This window comes from Hippopotamus amphibius, chromosome 4 (genome assembly GCF_030028045.1).
Source record: "Hippopotamus amphibius kiboko isolate mHipAmp2 chromosome 4, mHipAmp2.hap2, whole genome shotgun sequence".
NCBI lineage: Eukaryota > Metazoa > Chordata > Mammalia > Artiodactyla > Hippopotamidae > Hippopotamus > Hippopotamus amphibius.
The window spans coordinates 93,644,644-93,659,284 of NC_080189.1; the positions used below are offsets into that span (position 1 = coordinate 93,644,644).

The window sequence follows — 14,641 nt, forward strand, 5'->3', positions numbered from 1 at the left end:
TCTTCCTCATATTTTCTAATTAATTTAATAGTGGAATTTATAATTTTCAACTGGTATTAAGCGGCTAATTACATATACATATTTTCAGGAACACTTATGTTGGACATTCCCTATTTTGGCTCTGAAAATGCAATTAATACTACTATTACCTGCAGTTTTCTATTTTTACTAAATAAATTCTAACTGAAAAACATAAAAGGATATAAATCCCAGTAAGAAAGAGAAATGGCAATCACCATATTGCTTCAAGAAAGCCATGACAATTGTTTTTACCATAAGTCTAGAGACTTCTTGAATGTTAAAAAACTGACTGGAAATGTGCAAAGGAAAGAGCATATTATGGAATACAGCTAACACTATTCACCTTAGTGGAACAGTCCTATTAGTGGAAGCCCTAAACTATCTTGGGTTCTCTTTTATTTTTAACTTTTCTTCATCAGCTTCCATCAAATTAGTACTTTACTCAAAGATTCAGGAACCTGTGCATAGCCATTTTTGGAAAAGGGAAGGAAGAAAGGAAAACTAACTTAATACATGAAATCCTAACGTAAAAGGAAGAATTAAGAGCCATGGTTCTTCAGAGTCTCAGAGAAATTACAGACCTATTCTTTAAAATAGGGGGTGGATGGAGATACCCAGGGGAAAAAAAATGAAAGAAAATAAAAGATAAAGGAGTTCAGGGGCTTCCTAGGTGGCGCAGTGGTTAAGAAACAGCCCGCTAATGCAGAGGACATAGGTTCGATCCCTGCTCCAGGAAGATCCCACATGCTGCGGAGGAACTAAGCTCGTGCACCCAAAAAGAACTAGTGATAAAAAGGAGTTCAAAAGATTAAATTATAAACCAATATAAGTTGGTAAAGAAGCTGTCAGAACATAGAGAAAACTGGGAGATACAAAAAAGATTATTTAGCGAAGAAAGTCACAAGAAAACAACAAAGCACAGATGTGGGAGAAAAGACCATCATTCCAGACAGTCTTCAGAAAATCATGCCAAAGGAAATGTAACTGAATAAAGATGTACTTTTAAAAAACTATAATAAAGAAGATGTCATTTATGGAAAACATAAAAGGAGGTCCAACTTGCAGTAAAGTAATATTCTTGAAAAAAAGAGTATGAAAAAATTTATGCAGAAATATTCAAAACTATGCTGAAAGTAAACATCTACATCTCTGAAATGAAACTGTAACTTTAATAAGAAGACACCAAACAATCAACAATCAGATGTATCATTCCTAGTTCAACCTCAAGAACAAAGAATATATCATTAGCGAATCAGTGAAAAAAATCAAGTCAATTCAGGATACAAACCAGGGACTAGAATCAGAATAGCTTTAGAGTTCTTGGTGGCCACTAAAAATGATAAAAGACTGTGAAGCAATGTCCCAACATTTTGAGGGGAGAAAAATGCATACTTAGTCAAGGTTTTCTTCAAGTCCAAAATGAAATGCCCAGATAATCTCGATCACACAAGAACTCAGGAATTAAAGCACCTCACGGCTCTTCTTCATCAAACTACTTCACAACAAAATCCATTCAATCAAACTATGAATTTAAACAGAAAACAAAAACAAACAAATAAAGTCAGTAATGGAGGATCTATCACAGAAGTTCTGCTGATAGAATTTAATCCATCAAAATACAGAACCAGGATTAGACACTGTGGAAACTATGGTTACAGAATGTAAGACAAATCTTAATGTAAAAGTAATAATTTAATAAGATTTGGGGATATATGAAGAAAGTTAGAGAACACAACACACAAACGTTAATTTATTCAAAATAGAACACACTTTCTGATTATAAGTTTGTACATTCTGTTATATGACTATGAATTTTGTGTATATATCATAAAAATACATGGAAAAAAGGTATAAACAGATAAATTGAACATCATGAGATGTAGCATCACTAAATGTAAACAAGGAGTAAACTTGGTTGTGGAGATTAGGGGAGATTTTAATTTTTCTTTTGTAGTTATCTATCTCATTTTAATTTTTAATGATATTGAAATATTTTTACAAAAACAATTAAGATATAATTTTAGAAGAAAAGTGATTGAGTAAGGCTGATTATTGTTATTATTGCTATTTTGGTATTAACTAAACCCAACTAGTGTTTTTGCAGCCTCTGGTTGCCTATTACAATTTTCTTTTCTATATCAAGTTTATTTACCATTCAATCCTCTTTTACCAAGCTTTAGAACTGGATTTAGAGTCATTGTTTTTATTTTCATAATTAATAAGCCCTCCAGTTAGTGTTTGTCAAGCTTTCTTCAGTTTTAACACTCATGAGAGAGAGATCGTATTCCAGTCAGTCACACTGGCTCACTACAGAAGGATTCTCAATGTCTTGGCTTCACCCCCATAGGACATCACTAAGAACCTTGGCAGGAGGATGTAATAGAGGACTTTGAAGGAAAAGGCTTCCAAGTGATTCTTATTAGATCCCCAGGAGAACTGCCCACACAGTGGTGAAACATTATAACAAAGTAATGTAGTTTTTGCAATGTGGTAATTTTACAATTTTTGGAATCTAATAATTTAGTTAACATATATCTCATGGCACATAATACTACAATTCCATAATAACAGATTTTTTACAACATTCAGCAATTGCAAGCTCTCTTGATTACCCTCTCTCTCAAACCATAATACGTCTTCAAACAAAGCAGAAGCAGGCATTTTGCAATTACTATTTTACAACCAAATTCATACAAAACTTCACATTTTGTATCATTAATTTTGCCTAAAGGTAATATTTTGCTCTCTCTTTTTTTTAATCTAGTTGTTACTTGTGCTGCCTAGATTTTATTGTTGCTGCTATACAAACACATTTTTCACGGGCGGTTTGAGAAAAGCAGCACGTAACTTTCTAATTTCGGATGTGTATTAAACTACTCCATTTTGATATTTGTTTGACTTATTGGTTTAAAATTTTTACAACTTGTTCATCTTATTTGGCCTCCAAATGTTTGTGTCAGAAGGATATACACAGCTACATTTTCCACTATCTTATAAAATTGTGTATTAATTTTTAAAAGTCTCGTCATTCTCTTCTATTGAATTGACAGTCTAAAAATCTTATTTAACTATGTATAATATATGTTAGACCACTATGATTCTGTAAAACAAATATGTGGATTCCTTAGAACAGTGGAGTGAACTCTTTGATTCATAATTTGGTTAAAAATTTCAAGATTATTCTGCCTGTGAATGTCAGTGGTTTGGATGAAGATGGTGGTTGTAAAGATGAAGAGAAATGAATGGTTGCATGATGTATATGGAGTTGGAACTGATAGAATTTCACATGGATTATATGAGGGGTTATGGCAGAGAGAGAAATTAAGAATTGGCTAGGTGAACCAGGAGAAGGTGATCTCATTTGAGAAAGAGAAATTAAACAGATGATTAGGATACTAAGGGAGGGAGGAATGGAAACAATAGCTCATCTGGGCATGTTACTGCCATGCAAGTGAGACAGCTAAATGGAAGCAGCAAGTGGTCAGTTACATAAATGAGCCTAGAGCTCAGAAAAGAGATTTGGTTAGAATTATATTTAATTTCAACGAAATGGATGAGGTGTCCTGGGAGAAAGTATAGGCATTAAAGACAAGAGGGCTAAGACTGTGCCCTAAATTTAGGCATTAGAGCTACAGTATAGAAAGAAGTACTAAAAAGGAGATTGAGAAGGAATAAATAGTGATGAAACTAGAAAACCAGGAAGTGGGGTTTCCTGAAAACTAATAGAAGAAACTTATGTTTGAAGAGAGAGGGAAATAGAGAGGAGTACATTCCCTTGGTCTTCGGAAAAGTCCAAATTCAAAGACAAATAGAAAATGTCCATTAGATTTGATGACGTGGAGGAAAATGTGACTACTAAGAACAATTTTACAATGGATGAATTTTGCTGTCAGATTGGGGTGGGCTGGTCAAAGGGTGAAGGTGAAGATGAAGGGATGGTCTACATCTTTTTTGAGGCTGGCAGAATAAGACAGCAAAGAAATGTGGCAAAACTAAAAGGGACAACACAAAAAAAAATTTTTTTTAATGACAGAAGATATGGAAGCCAGTTTGTATGTTGATGAGACAGTAAAAGGAAAAAAAAATGTTGACTAATTAGAGAGAGAGGATAGCATGAGGGATAAATCCATTGACAGACTGGCTTGAAAGGTTAGAAGATGACAAAAGGTGTGAACTTTAAAGAAGTAAGTAACTTTGTATGAATGGAGGAGTTGGTTACTCCCCTCAATTACCATAGCATTTCTCTCTTACGCAATCAAATCCAGCACTAAAGTCTATTACATACTTTTTTAAACTTGTAGTTGAATATTCTCTAGATTTTCTTGTCTTTTTTTTTTCTTTAACCTATAAGTTTAAATTAGAGACCTCTTAAAAATGTCTTCTGTCTACCTAGAGACATTTTTTTGACTAAGCTTTTGATTGCAATGTTCACATTCTCAACACTTGTTTCAACAGCTTTCCTATTTTCTGGACATACAATATCCCTCCACTGAAACTGGTGTACTAAGCCCTCAGTTCTCACAGTCAATTCTCCTACTAGGTGGCTCCCAAAGTCCAAATGTATCCTACTACTGACTAAACTCTATGACCTACATTAATTGCCTGCATCTTATACTTTGCTTCTTTATTTTAAAGCTCCAAGTTTCATCACCATAATGTCAATCCTTTAGGAGAAAAGCTCTCTAGGCCAGTAATTCAATTCCTAAAACATTCTCTTTCCCATAGCAATATGAACAAAGCCATTAACATATCTAAAATTCCATTAAGTTGAAACTATTCCAACATCTAATGTTATTCTCAAGATAATAATTATCTCTGAGAATACAGTTACTGCCCCAGGACTTGGTCCTAAAGGATCTACAGTAAATAGAAATATGTATTCGTTTCTGTACTCCCTAAAGATCTCTTTAGATACAACTGTTTTGTTTCATCTCTACAAAGGTCTACCAGGGCTGTTTTAGGCACCAAGTAAACCAAAACTTCATACAAACTTAAAGAAAAACATCAACAAGAACAAAAAGCTTAATTTTGTTAGTCTCACACTGAGTACTTGTCACTTCCAAATGTAGTCATTCTTCATGAATGCAGTCTTAATACATAAATGGAATGTAAGTAAAAAGGGTTTAGGTCAATTCAGCAATCACTCATCTAGTGCCTGTTATGGACAATGCATATTTTCCCTCTTAAGAAGGTATAACCAGCTACACTTTTAATGATTAGCTACACTTAATCATTAAAAAGCAATATGCCAACTTCTTGAAAGAAAGAAATCTAGAAGGAGAGAGTGCCTCCTCTATTAAAATTATCATTGTTTAAGATCTTTCAAAGTACTAAGCATATTCCCATAAACTATCTCACTTAATTTCAAAGAGCTTTTTGGAAATATGAATGCATGTAGCAATCAAGGTCTTCCAGGATGAACATGAGCTATGGCAATACAGGATTAAAGTTGAAAAAGTATCAGAAATCTGTTTTTATGCATTCATTTGCTGGAGGTTGACTGTTTCCTAAAAAAGAAAAAACATAAACAAGAGTTCACACAGACACTAACAAAATGAGGATAATGTAAAAAATAAGTCTCCTCAAAGACCCCTAAGGAAAAGGTGTTTCTGCCTTCTTTGGGAGAAGAACTAAATAAACGGAACTATGAGAACCACCCTCAGAGTCTGGTGATTAAAATTGTCTAGGGTTATCATTTTTGATAATGGGTTATACAGGTTCCTTATATATTTTGGAGATTAACACCTTATCAGATACATGGTTTGCAAATATTTTCTCCCACTCTTACATTGCTTTTCACTGTGTTGATTGTTCCCTTTGCTGTGCAGAAGCTTTTTAGTTTTATGTAGTCCCACTTGTTTATTTTTGGTTTTGTTGCCTATGCTTTCGGTATATCATATCCATAAAATCACTGCCAAGACCAATGTTATGAAATTTTCCTCTATGTTTTAGTCACAGAGTCTTAGAGTTTCCGGTTTTACCTTTAAGTCTTTAATCCATTAAACAACCAACAAGCATTGGCAAGGATGTGAAGAAATTGGAACTCTTGCACTCTGTTGGTGAGAATCCAAAATGGTGCAGCTGCTACACAAAACAGTATGAAGGTTTCTCAAGAAAATTAAGAAAAGAAATGCCATATTATCCAGCAATTCCTCTTCTGGATACATATCTAAAAGAATTAAAATCAGGATCTGGAAGAAATATTAACACTCCCATTTTCATTGTACCCTTACTCACAATAGATAAGATGTGGGAACAACCTAAATGTCCATCGACAGATGAATGGATGAAAAAAAACGTGATATACACATACAATATGGTATTCTTCAGCCTCTAAAAAGTAGATTTTGTAATATGACAACATGAATGGACTTTGAGGACATTAAGCTAAGTGAAATAAGGCAGACACAGAAGGACAAATACTGCCTGATTCCACTTACATGAGACATATAAAAAGTCAACTTAATAAAATCACAGACTGGATGGTGGTTAACAGGGGCTGGGGAGGAGGGGGAAATGGGAGTGAGTAATCAACAGGTATAAAATTTTAATTAAGCAAGACAAGATAATTAGCTGTGGAGATCTACCGTACAACATTGTACCTGTAGTCAACAATAATGAGTACACTTTGTTAAGAGGGCAGGTCTCATGCTGTGTTATCACAATAAAACTTTTTAAAGAAAAGTAAATTTAATATTTTTTTCACTGCGGATTTTTTAAGAACTTTGACTTTTTAAAATAATACATTAAAATATTATTTATCTAGGTTTAAAAAACAATCTATGGCTGGAAATTAGGGTCATTCACCTTCTTTCTGCACAGGGTGCACCATGACTCAAGTTCAAGGGCTTTGCAGTTTGGGATGCACCAGTTGACAGCAGACTGAGCAGTGATATTCTTTCCTTGGAGCAATGATAGCAAATTGAGCACCACAGTGATGGGAGCTGGCAGATGCTTGCTGGGCTAGGCGAACAGCCGTCCAGGGACTTGTGTCAACCTGTGTCTGAACACCTGAGATGTATCCCAAGGTTTGTAGAAAATATCTTCCTTGGTAGGGAGATAGGGTAAGCACAGCACATCTTACAAAAATAATTATGCTGGTGGAGACTACAGAACCAAGAGTTTTTAGATAAATTGATATTCAAAAGACTGTTATTTTTCTAAAATTGCATTGCAAGTTAGTGGCAAAGCCAACATTTGAAACAGATTTGCCTAACTCCAAGCCCAGTGCTCTGTAACTATGCCACAGCTGTGGGCAAATGTATTCAGACATTTCAAAAGTGAAGTTTAAGCAAAGTTTTTTATTATCTCTCCAGTAAAACTGAAAAATATTTAGAGTAAAAATAGATACCTCAATACTACAAGTAACTTTTTAATTAAAAAATTATTTATAGGCTACTGTCTATTATGCATTGCATTAGACTACAGGTTTTTTTAGTAATGCTTTAGCCAAAGTTCTTATCCCCAGGAAGTTTATATTTTAGTGCTGAAAAAATGTGGAAAAGGGAAAATTATACAGGGAGTACATACCTGAACATGAATATATACTGGGCATATAAAACAGACAACAAATCCAAGATTGGTGGATCAAAGCCAAAAGGAAATTGGGGAGAGATGAAAGAAGATTTCTAGGCAGAGATTATCAAAAGGTCTGAAGATCTGAAGATGAAGGAAAGAATATTGTCTTAGGGAAACATCAAGTAGTATACTCTGTTTGGGACTTGGAATTTCAGGAGAAGGATAACAGCTGTGGGGAAAATGTTGCAATAGAAAATTTGGGAAAGATAAGACGGGGCCAGATCATGAAAGGCCAGTAGATCATTTATGCTAAATGGAAAGTAATTGAAGATTTTTAAATAAGAAGTGGACAAAAGTTTATAGAGCCAATCTTCGTAGACTATGCAGTGATTTGTAATGCTTATATATTTTTCTTCATCTTTTTATTTCTTCTGTGGTTGGGAATTAATTTAGTAAACCCCACTTTAATGCAAATAAGTGGTGCCCAAAATTTTTAATAAAATGTAGCTCAAGTTATGGAGAGGTTAATGAAATACCTAAGCTCAAAAGCTCTCTTGTGACAACTACAGTTCGATACATGCTGATGGCAATAAAGAGCTATAGCTTAAATATCAATGAGGATGATTCTGTGTGTTCTTCATGGCTACAACTTTTAGTATATTGGCAGCAATTCCAGGAATCTCCCAATAATTTAGCAATGTTTTCATCAGCTCAATACCAGGATACTAAGGCAGCACATTAGCCTTAAAAAACATAAAGACCCCATCCACCTCCCCATTTCCCAAGTCAGAGATACCTGTCTTTTCTAACTCCTCTCTACCTTCCTGAGCGGGGGACAAAAAAGAAAGAAACTTACCCAGCTCCAATTAGATCTCAATCTGCATTAACCCAGGACATACTGTCATGACATCTTACTTTGGGGAGTTCTACTGTATTATCATGTACTATCATGTGACCTTGGCCTTCAAGGAGATAACAGTGAAGACAGGAAGATCATTAGACCTTAATAAATATTATTAAAAATAAAACCAAGATTATTGGCTAGGTAATTAATGGACAAATACTTTGTTGCTTCTTTTTTTCAATATAAGAAACAAAAGATAGCGGTTACCACCCAGGATAACTAACAGTTTAAAGCCCATGGTTATTATTTTCCACTCTGCTGTCTTATAATGCTCTTACCACGGGTATTTATATGCATGCATAAACTAAAAGTGTACAGCACCATAAATTTGCCTGGCTCTTTTCTATTAAATTGGTTTCCTACAATTTGGGAATAAATCAATTTTGCATTGTGGCTCCTTTTCATCTATCTTGATGATGAGGAGAAACTGACAAGACTCTAAAAAAAAAAGCAGTAGTAAAAAACTGATTGTTTCTCTACATAAGAATTGTTGCAAAAATATACTGAAATATATGCAAGCATTTGATTTCAAAAGGACAATTCAACCAAAGGTAGAAACTAAGAAAGACTAAATCCAGCTGGAGACTAAAATCATCTTGATAATCTATTAAATTCATTCATTCATTCATTAAGACAGAATGCCACCTCCCCATTTTTTTATTCCTAAAAAGTCAGCACTTTCATATCCAGGACTTGCACAATTATAATTTAGAATAGTGTTTCTCTTATAGATTATAACCAAAATAAGTACAGTATAGTTTCATAGTTCCCATACTCACAATTGTCTGTGCTGCAATCAACAAAGGTGATGCTTTTTCATGAAATGATTAGGATGAAATAATAAAATACAGAATGCCAGTGCCTATTGATAACTTATATAAACCCAAAATTCTAAACAGAATAACTTTTAAAGCAACATTTCAAAACATGATTTGAGTAAGGTAATTTTTAAAAAATATATGTAATTAAAGCTAAATTAGGAGACCTAAGTGAGCTGATTAACACTCAATAACATTCAACTTCACTAGAAAAATTCCCACTGTCTAATTTAGTTTCTCTGTGAAGCTAGGGCTTTAAAAGGCTCCTCAAATGTTTTATCTACTGGCCAATTTCTAGACTGTCTTTATTCAGCCTTCACAGTAACAAGCTGATGGTAATAAGCCATACATAAAGATCCTACTTATTAAAATACAAATTAGGCACCCCTTATGTTTATACATGTGTAAGTACAATTAATATTGCAGGGTTAGTTGGAAACAAAATTGCTTTAGTTAACCAACCATTGCAATGCAATCAAATGAGATTTCAAAGCAATTGGAAAAGATCTGTTCAGGAGAAATAATAGCAATTATTTCATGCAGAACAATTAATTTTCAAAGCTCTTTTTTCCTTCTCCCACCTGTCCTTAATAAAATAATATGCCCATAATAAGTGACATGAGATGTGCCCTTGAATGCCAGTAGGTTGCATGCAGACCTCAAAGGCAGCTGATAGTCACATCTTATTTACAAATATTGGTTTGAACATGTAAATGCATGACCGCATAAATCTTAATCCATTTATAGTGTATGCCCTTTGTTCCCTCAATTGTAAATCCAATTGGGAACTGAGTGGAGCTGAGAGAGAGTGGGAATTACAGGAGACATTTCTTGTTGCCAGCATTTAGTGCTTTGCCTTTTGTTCTTGTTGTTCTTGAGATTTCTCTACAGCACAGAGTACAAAATGTTAATCAACATTTTGCTTAAGTCATGTTAATGAAACTTCCCTACGTATACTGGAGGGAAGAATTGGCATACTACATTTCTTTTTGAAATGTTAATGTACCTTTTAGGAAATTATTTCTGCCTTCTAAATCATCCTAGTGTTAAATTATTAAAGGGTGGCATTAAAGAAGTATTGCACTGATGCAAATAGATAAATGCCTTAAAAGATAAAAGGCTTATAAAGTCTAAAAGAAGGACCTTTTGATGTATAATAGCATTTAACTTCAAATTAAACATTTTAAAATATTTGGTTAAGATGTTGATCATATTTGCAACTGTTTTGTGTGTGTTTTTAATATTGGTGGTTTCTATTTTCCAACCATGCATGAATTTGAATTTGATTTTTATTATGGTCTTGAAGGATGTGTTTAACCTTACTGTATATATATGTATTGAAGCAACATCTAGTTTATCAGGAAAGGAAAAAGGAAAAAGGAAGAAAGGGTCTCTTCTTTTTGCAGTATTTACTTATTTGAACCTGAAGGCAATCTTCATTCAGGTTCTGTTCTTCAAATATAAGATCACTACTATCTCAACAGCCTATCGCTGACGGTATTTCAAAAGGAAGGGCTGTTGTAAAGACTTTTATGGAAAATATCAGTTCTCAATGGCAAACTGTGACAGATACGAGTCCTGTGAACATCATTTATAGTCCTTCAAGATGGGTACTTGGGAAATGAGTTGACAGGGCTCTAAAGTGCCCTAATTTGTTTTCCCTTTAACAATCTCTTTTAATGTCAATCACTATGTTCATAGGTCCTAAATAAATTGTGAGGTAATCTAAGGGGAAATTTAGTACAGAATTTGTTCAAGAATTCTCCCACACGGTGACGACTATTTGCTAAGAACTCCTAACATTTACTGGGTAAACCATTCATTTTCTATTTAACCATAGAAGATCTAGTCATGGCATTTGTGTCACTGTGGAACTGATGTGTCCTCTTGCATGACTTTTCCTAGCAGTACTTCTGTTTGGATATAGGCACTGAGAGAACAGATAAAAGGAGTTACATTTCAAGGTAAATTTTTACACATTTTGACATCCAACAAGTATGAATGCTGCTTAAAATTGTTGGTGCATCATAATTTAATTGGCTTTTTTTTTCTTAGCAATACATAACCGATAAAGTGCCTTTGGATTCAATAAAAGAGAGTAATGGCTAGCACGCACTGAGAGTTTCTGCGTCATCTACAATGGTCACCCATCACTTCTGTAAAGAAAAATAAATCACTGCCAAAATGTCATCTTAGTGTAAATAAGCCAATACATCTGGGAAAGGAAACTTTACATACCACATTCCTATTTGTAAAGTTATCTTTAATACATTATTTCTCCCTCGAAAACTGGAAAAGACACACAACTAATAAATGACTACATGAGATATTACCAAATTCCTTTAATGCAAGAAAAGCTTTTTGGAACAGCAATAGAATATATATATATATATACTATGCAATCTGATTTGGATGAACTTAATGGTCTTTGGACTCTCAGAATCACTCATGATTTAAACTAAAATAGCACCAATTTACTATATCAAGACTAGGAAGAATACAAAGTCTAACTTCACAACTATTATGCCTTTACGCTGGTTTCACTATGCCACCTCTAAGATGGGGAGGCAAAGTAAATTCCACTAATTATTAGTTCATCAAAAGGATATTTGCTTGGATTAATTACTTTGGCTGTTTTTGGTCTATTCAAGACACACCAAAAAATGCAGGTTTACTTTCCTTTCATCTAACAGCAACCAACTCCACTGTAAAATCTTCATTGGATTAGCTTAAAATTTGTCCTCTATACTCAAAAAGGTTGTTTTTAACTTCATCACTGATTTTTTCTTTATATATTATTGAAGACACATTGATCTTTCTTAATGTACCTATAACAAAGGTATATTAAGCCAGTACCTATATGATACCATAAGGTATAACATATAAGCCAGTACCTACATGATATCAACAAATCAAGCAATATGATCAATTTAAGTGAAAGAATCAAATTGCCAGTAGTCAAATAGACTCTCAACTGAGTAGACTAAGAGTTTGCTTAAGAGATATAAATCTGTGGAAAAGACAGTGAAAATAAATAATATCAAAATCATCAAGCATGAAAGACTGTTACCCTATAAATGAATGAAGTATCATTGACTGTATTTTCCTTTGATATACAATATAATCACACAAACACAAAGTAAAAGTGCTAATTCCTAAACCTCAGTTTAGTGTTCTATTGAAGCACAACTTTCTTACCTTCAAATTTGATATTTTTGCTTTGTAAACATTCAAAGACAATTGAACAGTGTAATCAAGCTGCCACTCACTCTCTAATCCTATTTTATATGGGGGAAGGGGGGTTAGCATGCCCCAAATGAGTTGTCTGGAATTTTTCTTTGATCAGAAACTAAAGAGATTTTCACTATAAATGAAACAATTCAAATATGTAACAGAAGTAGTTTAACTATTAAGGTCAAACTTCTTCACTGTGTACCATGGATATAAGAAAATACGATAGAGATGAGAGGGAGGGAGGGAGGGAAGGAACTCATCACAAGAAGAATGTGTATAATTAGCCCAAATACAAGCAAAAATTAATATCAGATGACATTTCTAAAAGCAGGCCAGAGCAGACAAAGGATAACTTCTAGCTAATGTGCAGCAAATTAAAATTTAAGAGGTCTTAAGACATCTACTCTAACTTCAATCGCATTGCCCACACCAAAGTGATTACAATATGCATGTCACTTCTCACAAAATGCCACTTATTTTTCAGCTAGTATATTCATAATACCTACAAAAATTATTCAAGTATAGTAATTTAATGTTATTTTTCTGTTGTTTTTCTAAAACAACAAAGTACAGCTAGCTAGTTTTTGGTCCCATTAATACCATAAGAGTCCATTACCAAAAAATTATTTTAAAAGCAATCATAATTATCCAAACACAAAACATCAATGTACTTATTAAATCAAGTGGTTAAAAAGGGTCCTTACTGCAAAATCCTCCCTCCACTGGTGGGCTGCTTGAACTTTCTCTGCTTCCAAAGCCAGGCGCTGGAAAGGAAACAAGAAAACTTAGAATTCAAATGACCACATGCATATATACTTGTTATACGGTGCTTGGGTTTTCCAATCAATTATTAAGACACAAACAAACAAAAAAAAGAGATTCCTTATTTGTGATTCATAAATTCTAAATCATTTAGTAATCTAATTTACTAAAGTTGATATATATGTATTTACTCTTCAGTAATAAATAGCATAGTATTCTTGAACACTGTTAAGTTTACTACCTCTGCCATCACTGGCAGTAGTGTCCACTTTGAGTGCTTTCTATCAATGACTAACATTAAATTATTTAGAAAAAAAGAAAAAAAGCTTTGATTAGTAGAGCATATAAATCTTGGTGGAAGCTTGCTTTTAATAAATACCTTTATAGCACATATTTCTATGTAAGTGGAAAGGAAATGACATTGCGAAATCAATAAATATATGCTAAATGCTGTATAGGCACCTTCTTAACAGCATTTTTAGTTTTTTACCAAAAGCCACAAAGATGCAATCATTTTCTCCTTGCTAAAGTACATTCTTAAGACTTTATTCAGATATCTGTGAGTAGCAAACTATCATAATCCACACATCTGAAAATGGCTTCATTTCCCCTTCACTCTGTATGCCAAAGTCGTTAGAGAATTCTAGCCTGACTTATTTTCCTTTAGCATTTTTAAAAAGTTATTTTGTTAGGTTTAGTTGGAGATGAAATGCCTATTGTCAGCCTGCTAATGACTTTTTTGTAGATGAATTCCTTTTTCCTTCTCTAATAGTTTTTATATTTTTCTCTTTGTGTTCCCCAGTGTTACTATCATGTTCTCTGTTGTGCTAAGCTTTCACAAGAGACAGTAACATTTGGTTATTAAGAACAGTTTTGAAACCAGACTGCCTGAGTGTAAATACCAATGCTATTGCACGATAGCTGTGCAAACTTGGGAAAAGTTAAAGTCTCTTCTCCCATTTTTGAATGGAAATAATGTCAAAATCTGCATCATGGACTGCTGAAAGGATTAAATGTGATACTATATATGAAGTGATTAGAACAGTCCCTGGCAGACAGTAAGCAAATATATATGTCAGCTCTCTACCTCTGCAGGGTCATTATGATTGCATTTGTACTCTGTGTCCCTTTTAGTGTTGTGTTCATCTGTAGCCTGCCCCCCACATAGCTAGGAGACATGCAAAATAGGACAACTATAACACAAAAATATAATATACGTACTAAACTCATTTACTAAGAGATAGAAATGATCAGGTCAGGTTTTATAAAAGTATAAATCTCATAGTGGTTTGTTGGTTCATGTTTTTGACCTTTCACTATGAACTATACGTTAGTGTGTGCTCTTGCTGTGGAAGTCTAGCCCACCTTGGGGAATGGAAACACC

General features: G+C 33.8%; 1 protein-coding gene across 3 annotated transcripts in view; it reads right to left on the bottom strand.

The window, feature by feature from the left end:
* Nucleotides 1–14,641, bottom strand: part of CACNA2D1 (calcium voltage-gated channel auxiliary subunit alpha2delta 1) — a 587,574-nt gene that overhangs the window by 203,178 nt on the left and 369,755 nt on the right. For all 3 annotated transcript variants that reach the window (XM_057730987.1, XM_057730986.1, XM_057730985.1), the window contains exon 4: nt 13,200–13,259. In XM_057730987.1, coding sequence (XP_057586970.1) covers nt 13,200–13,259 — 60 coding nt within the window. The remainder of the gene's footprint in view (nt 1–13,199; nt 13,260–14,641) is intronic.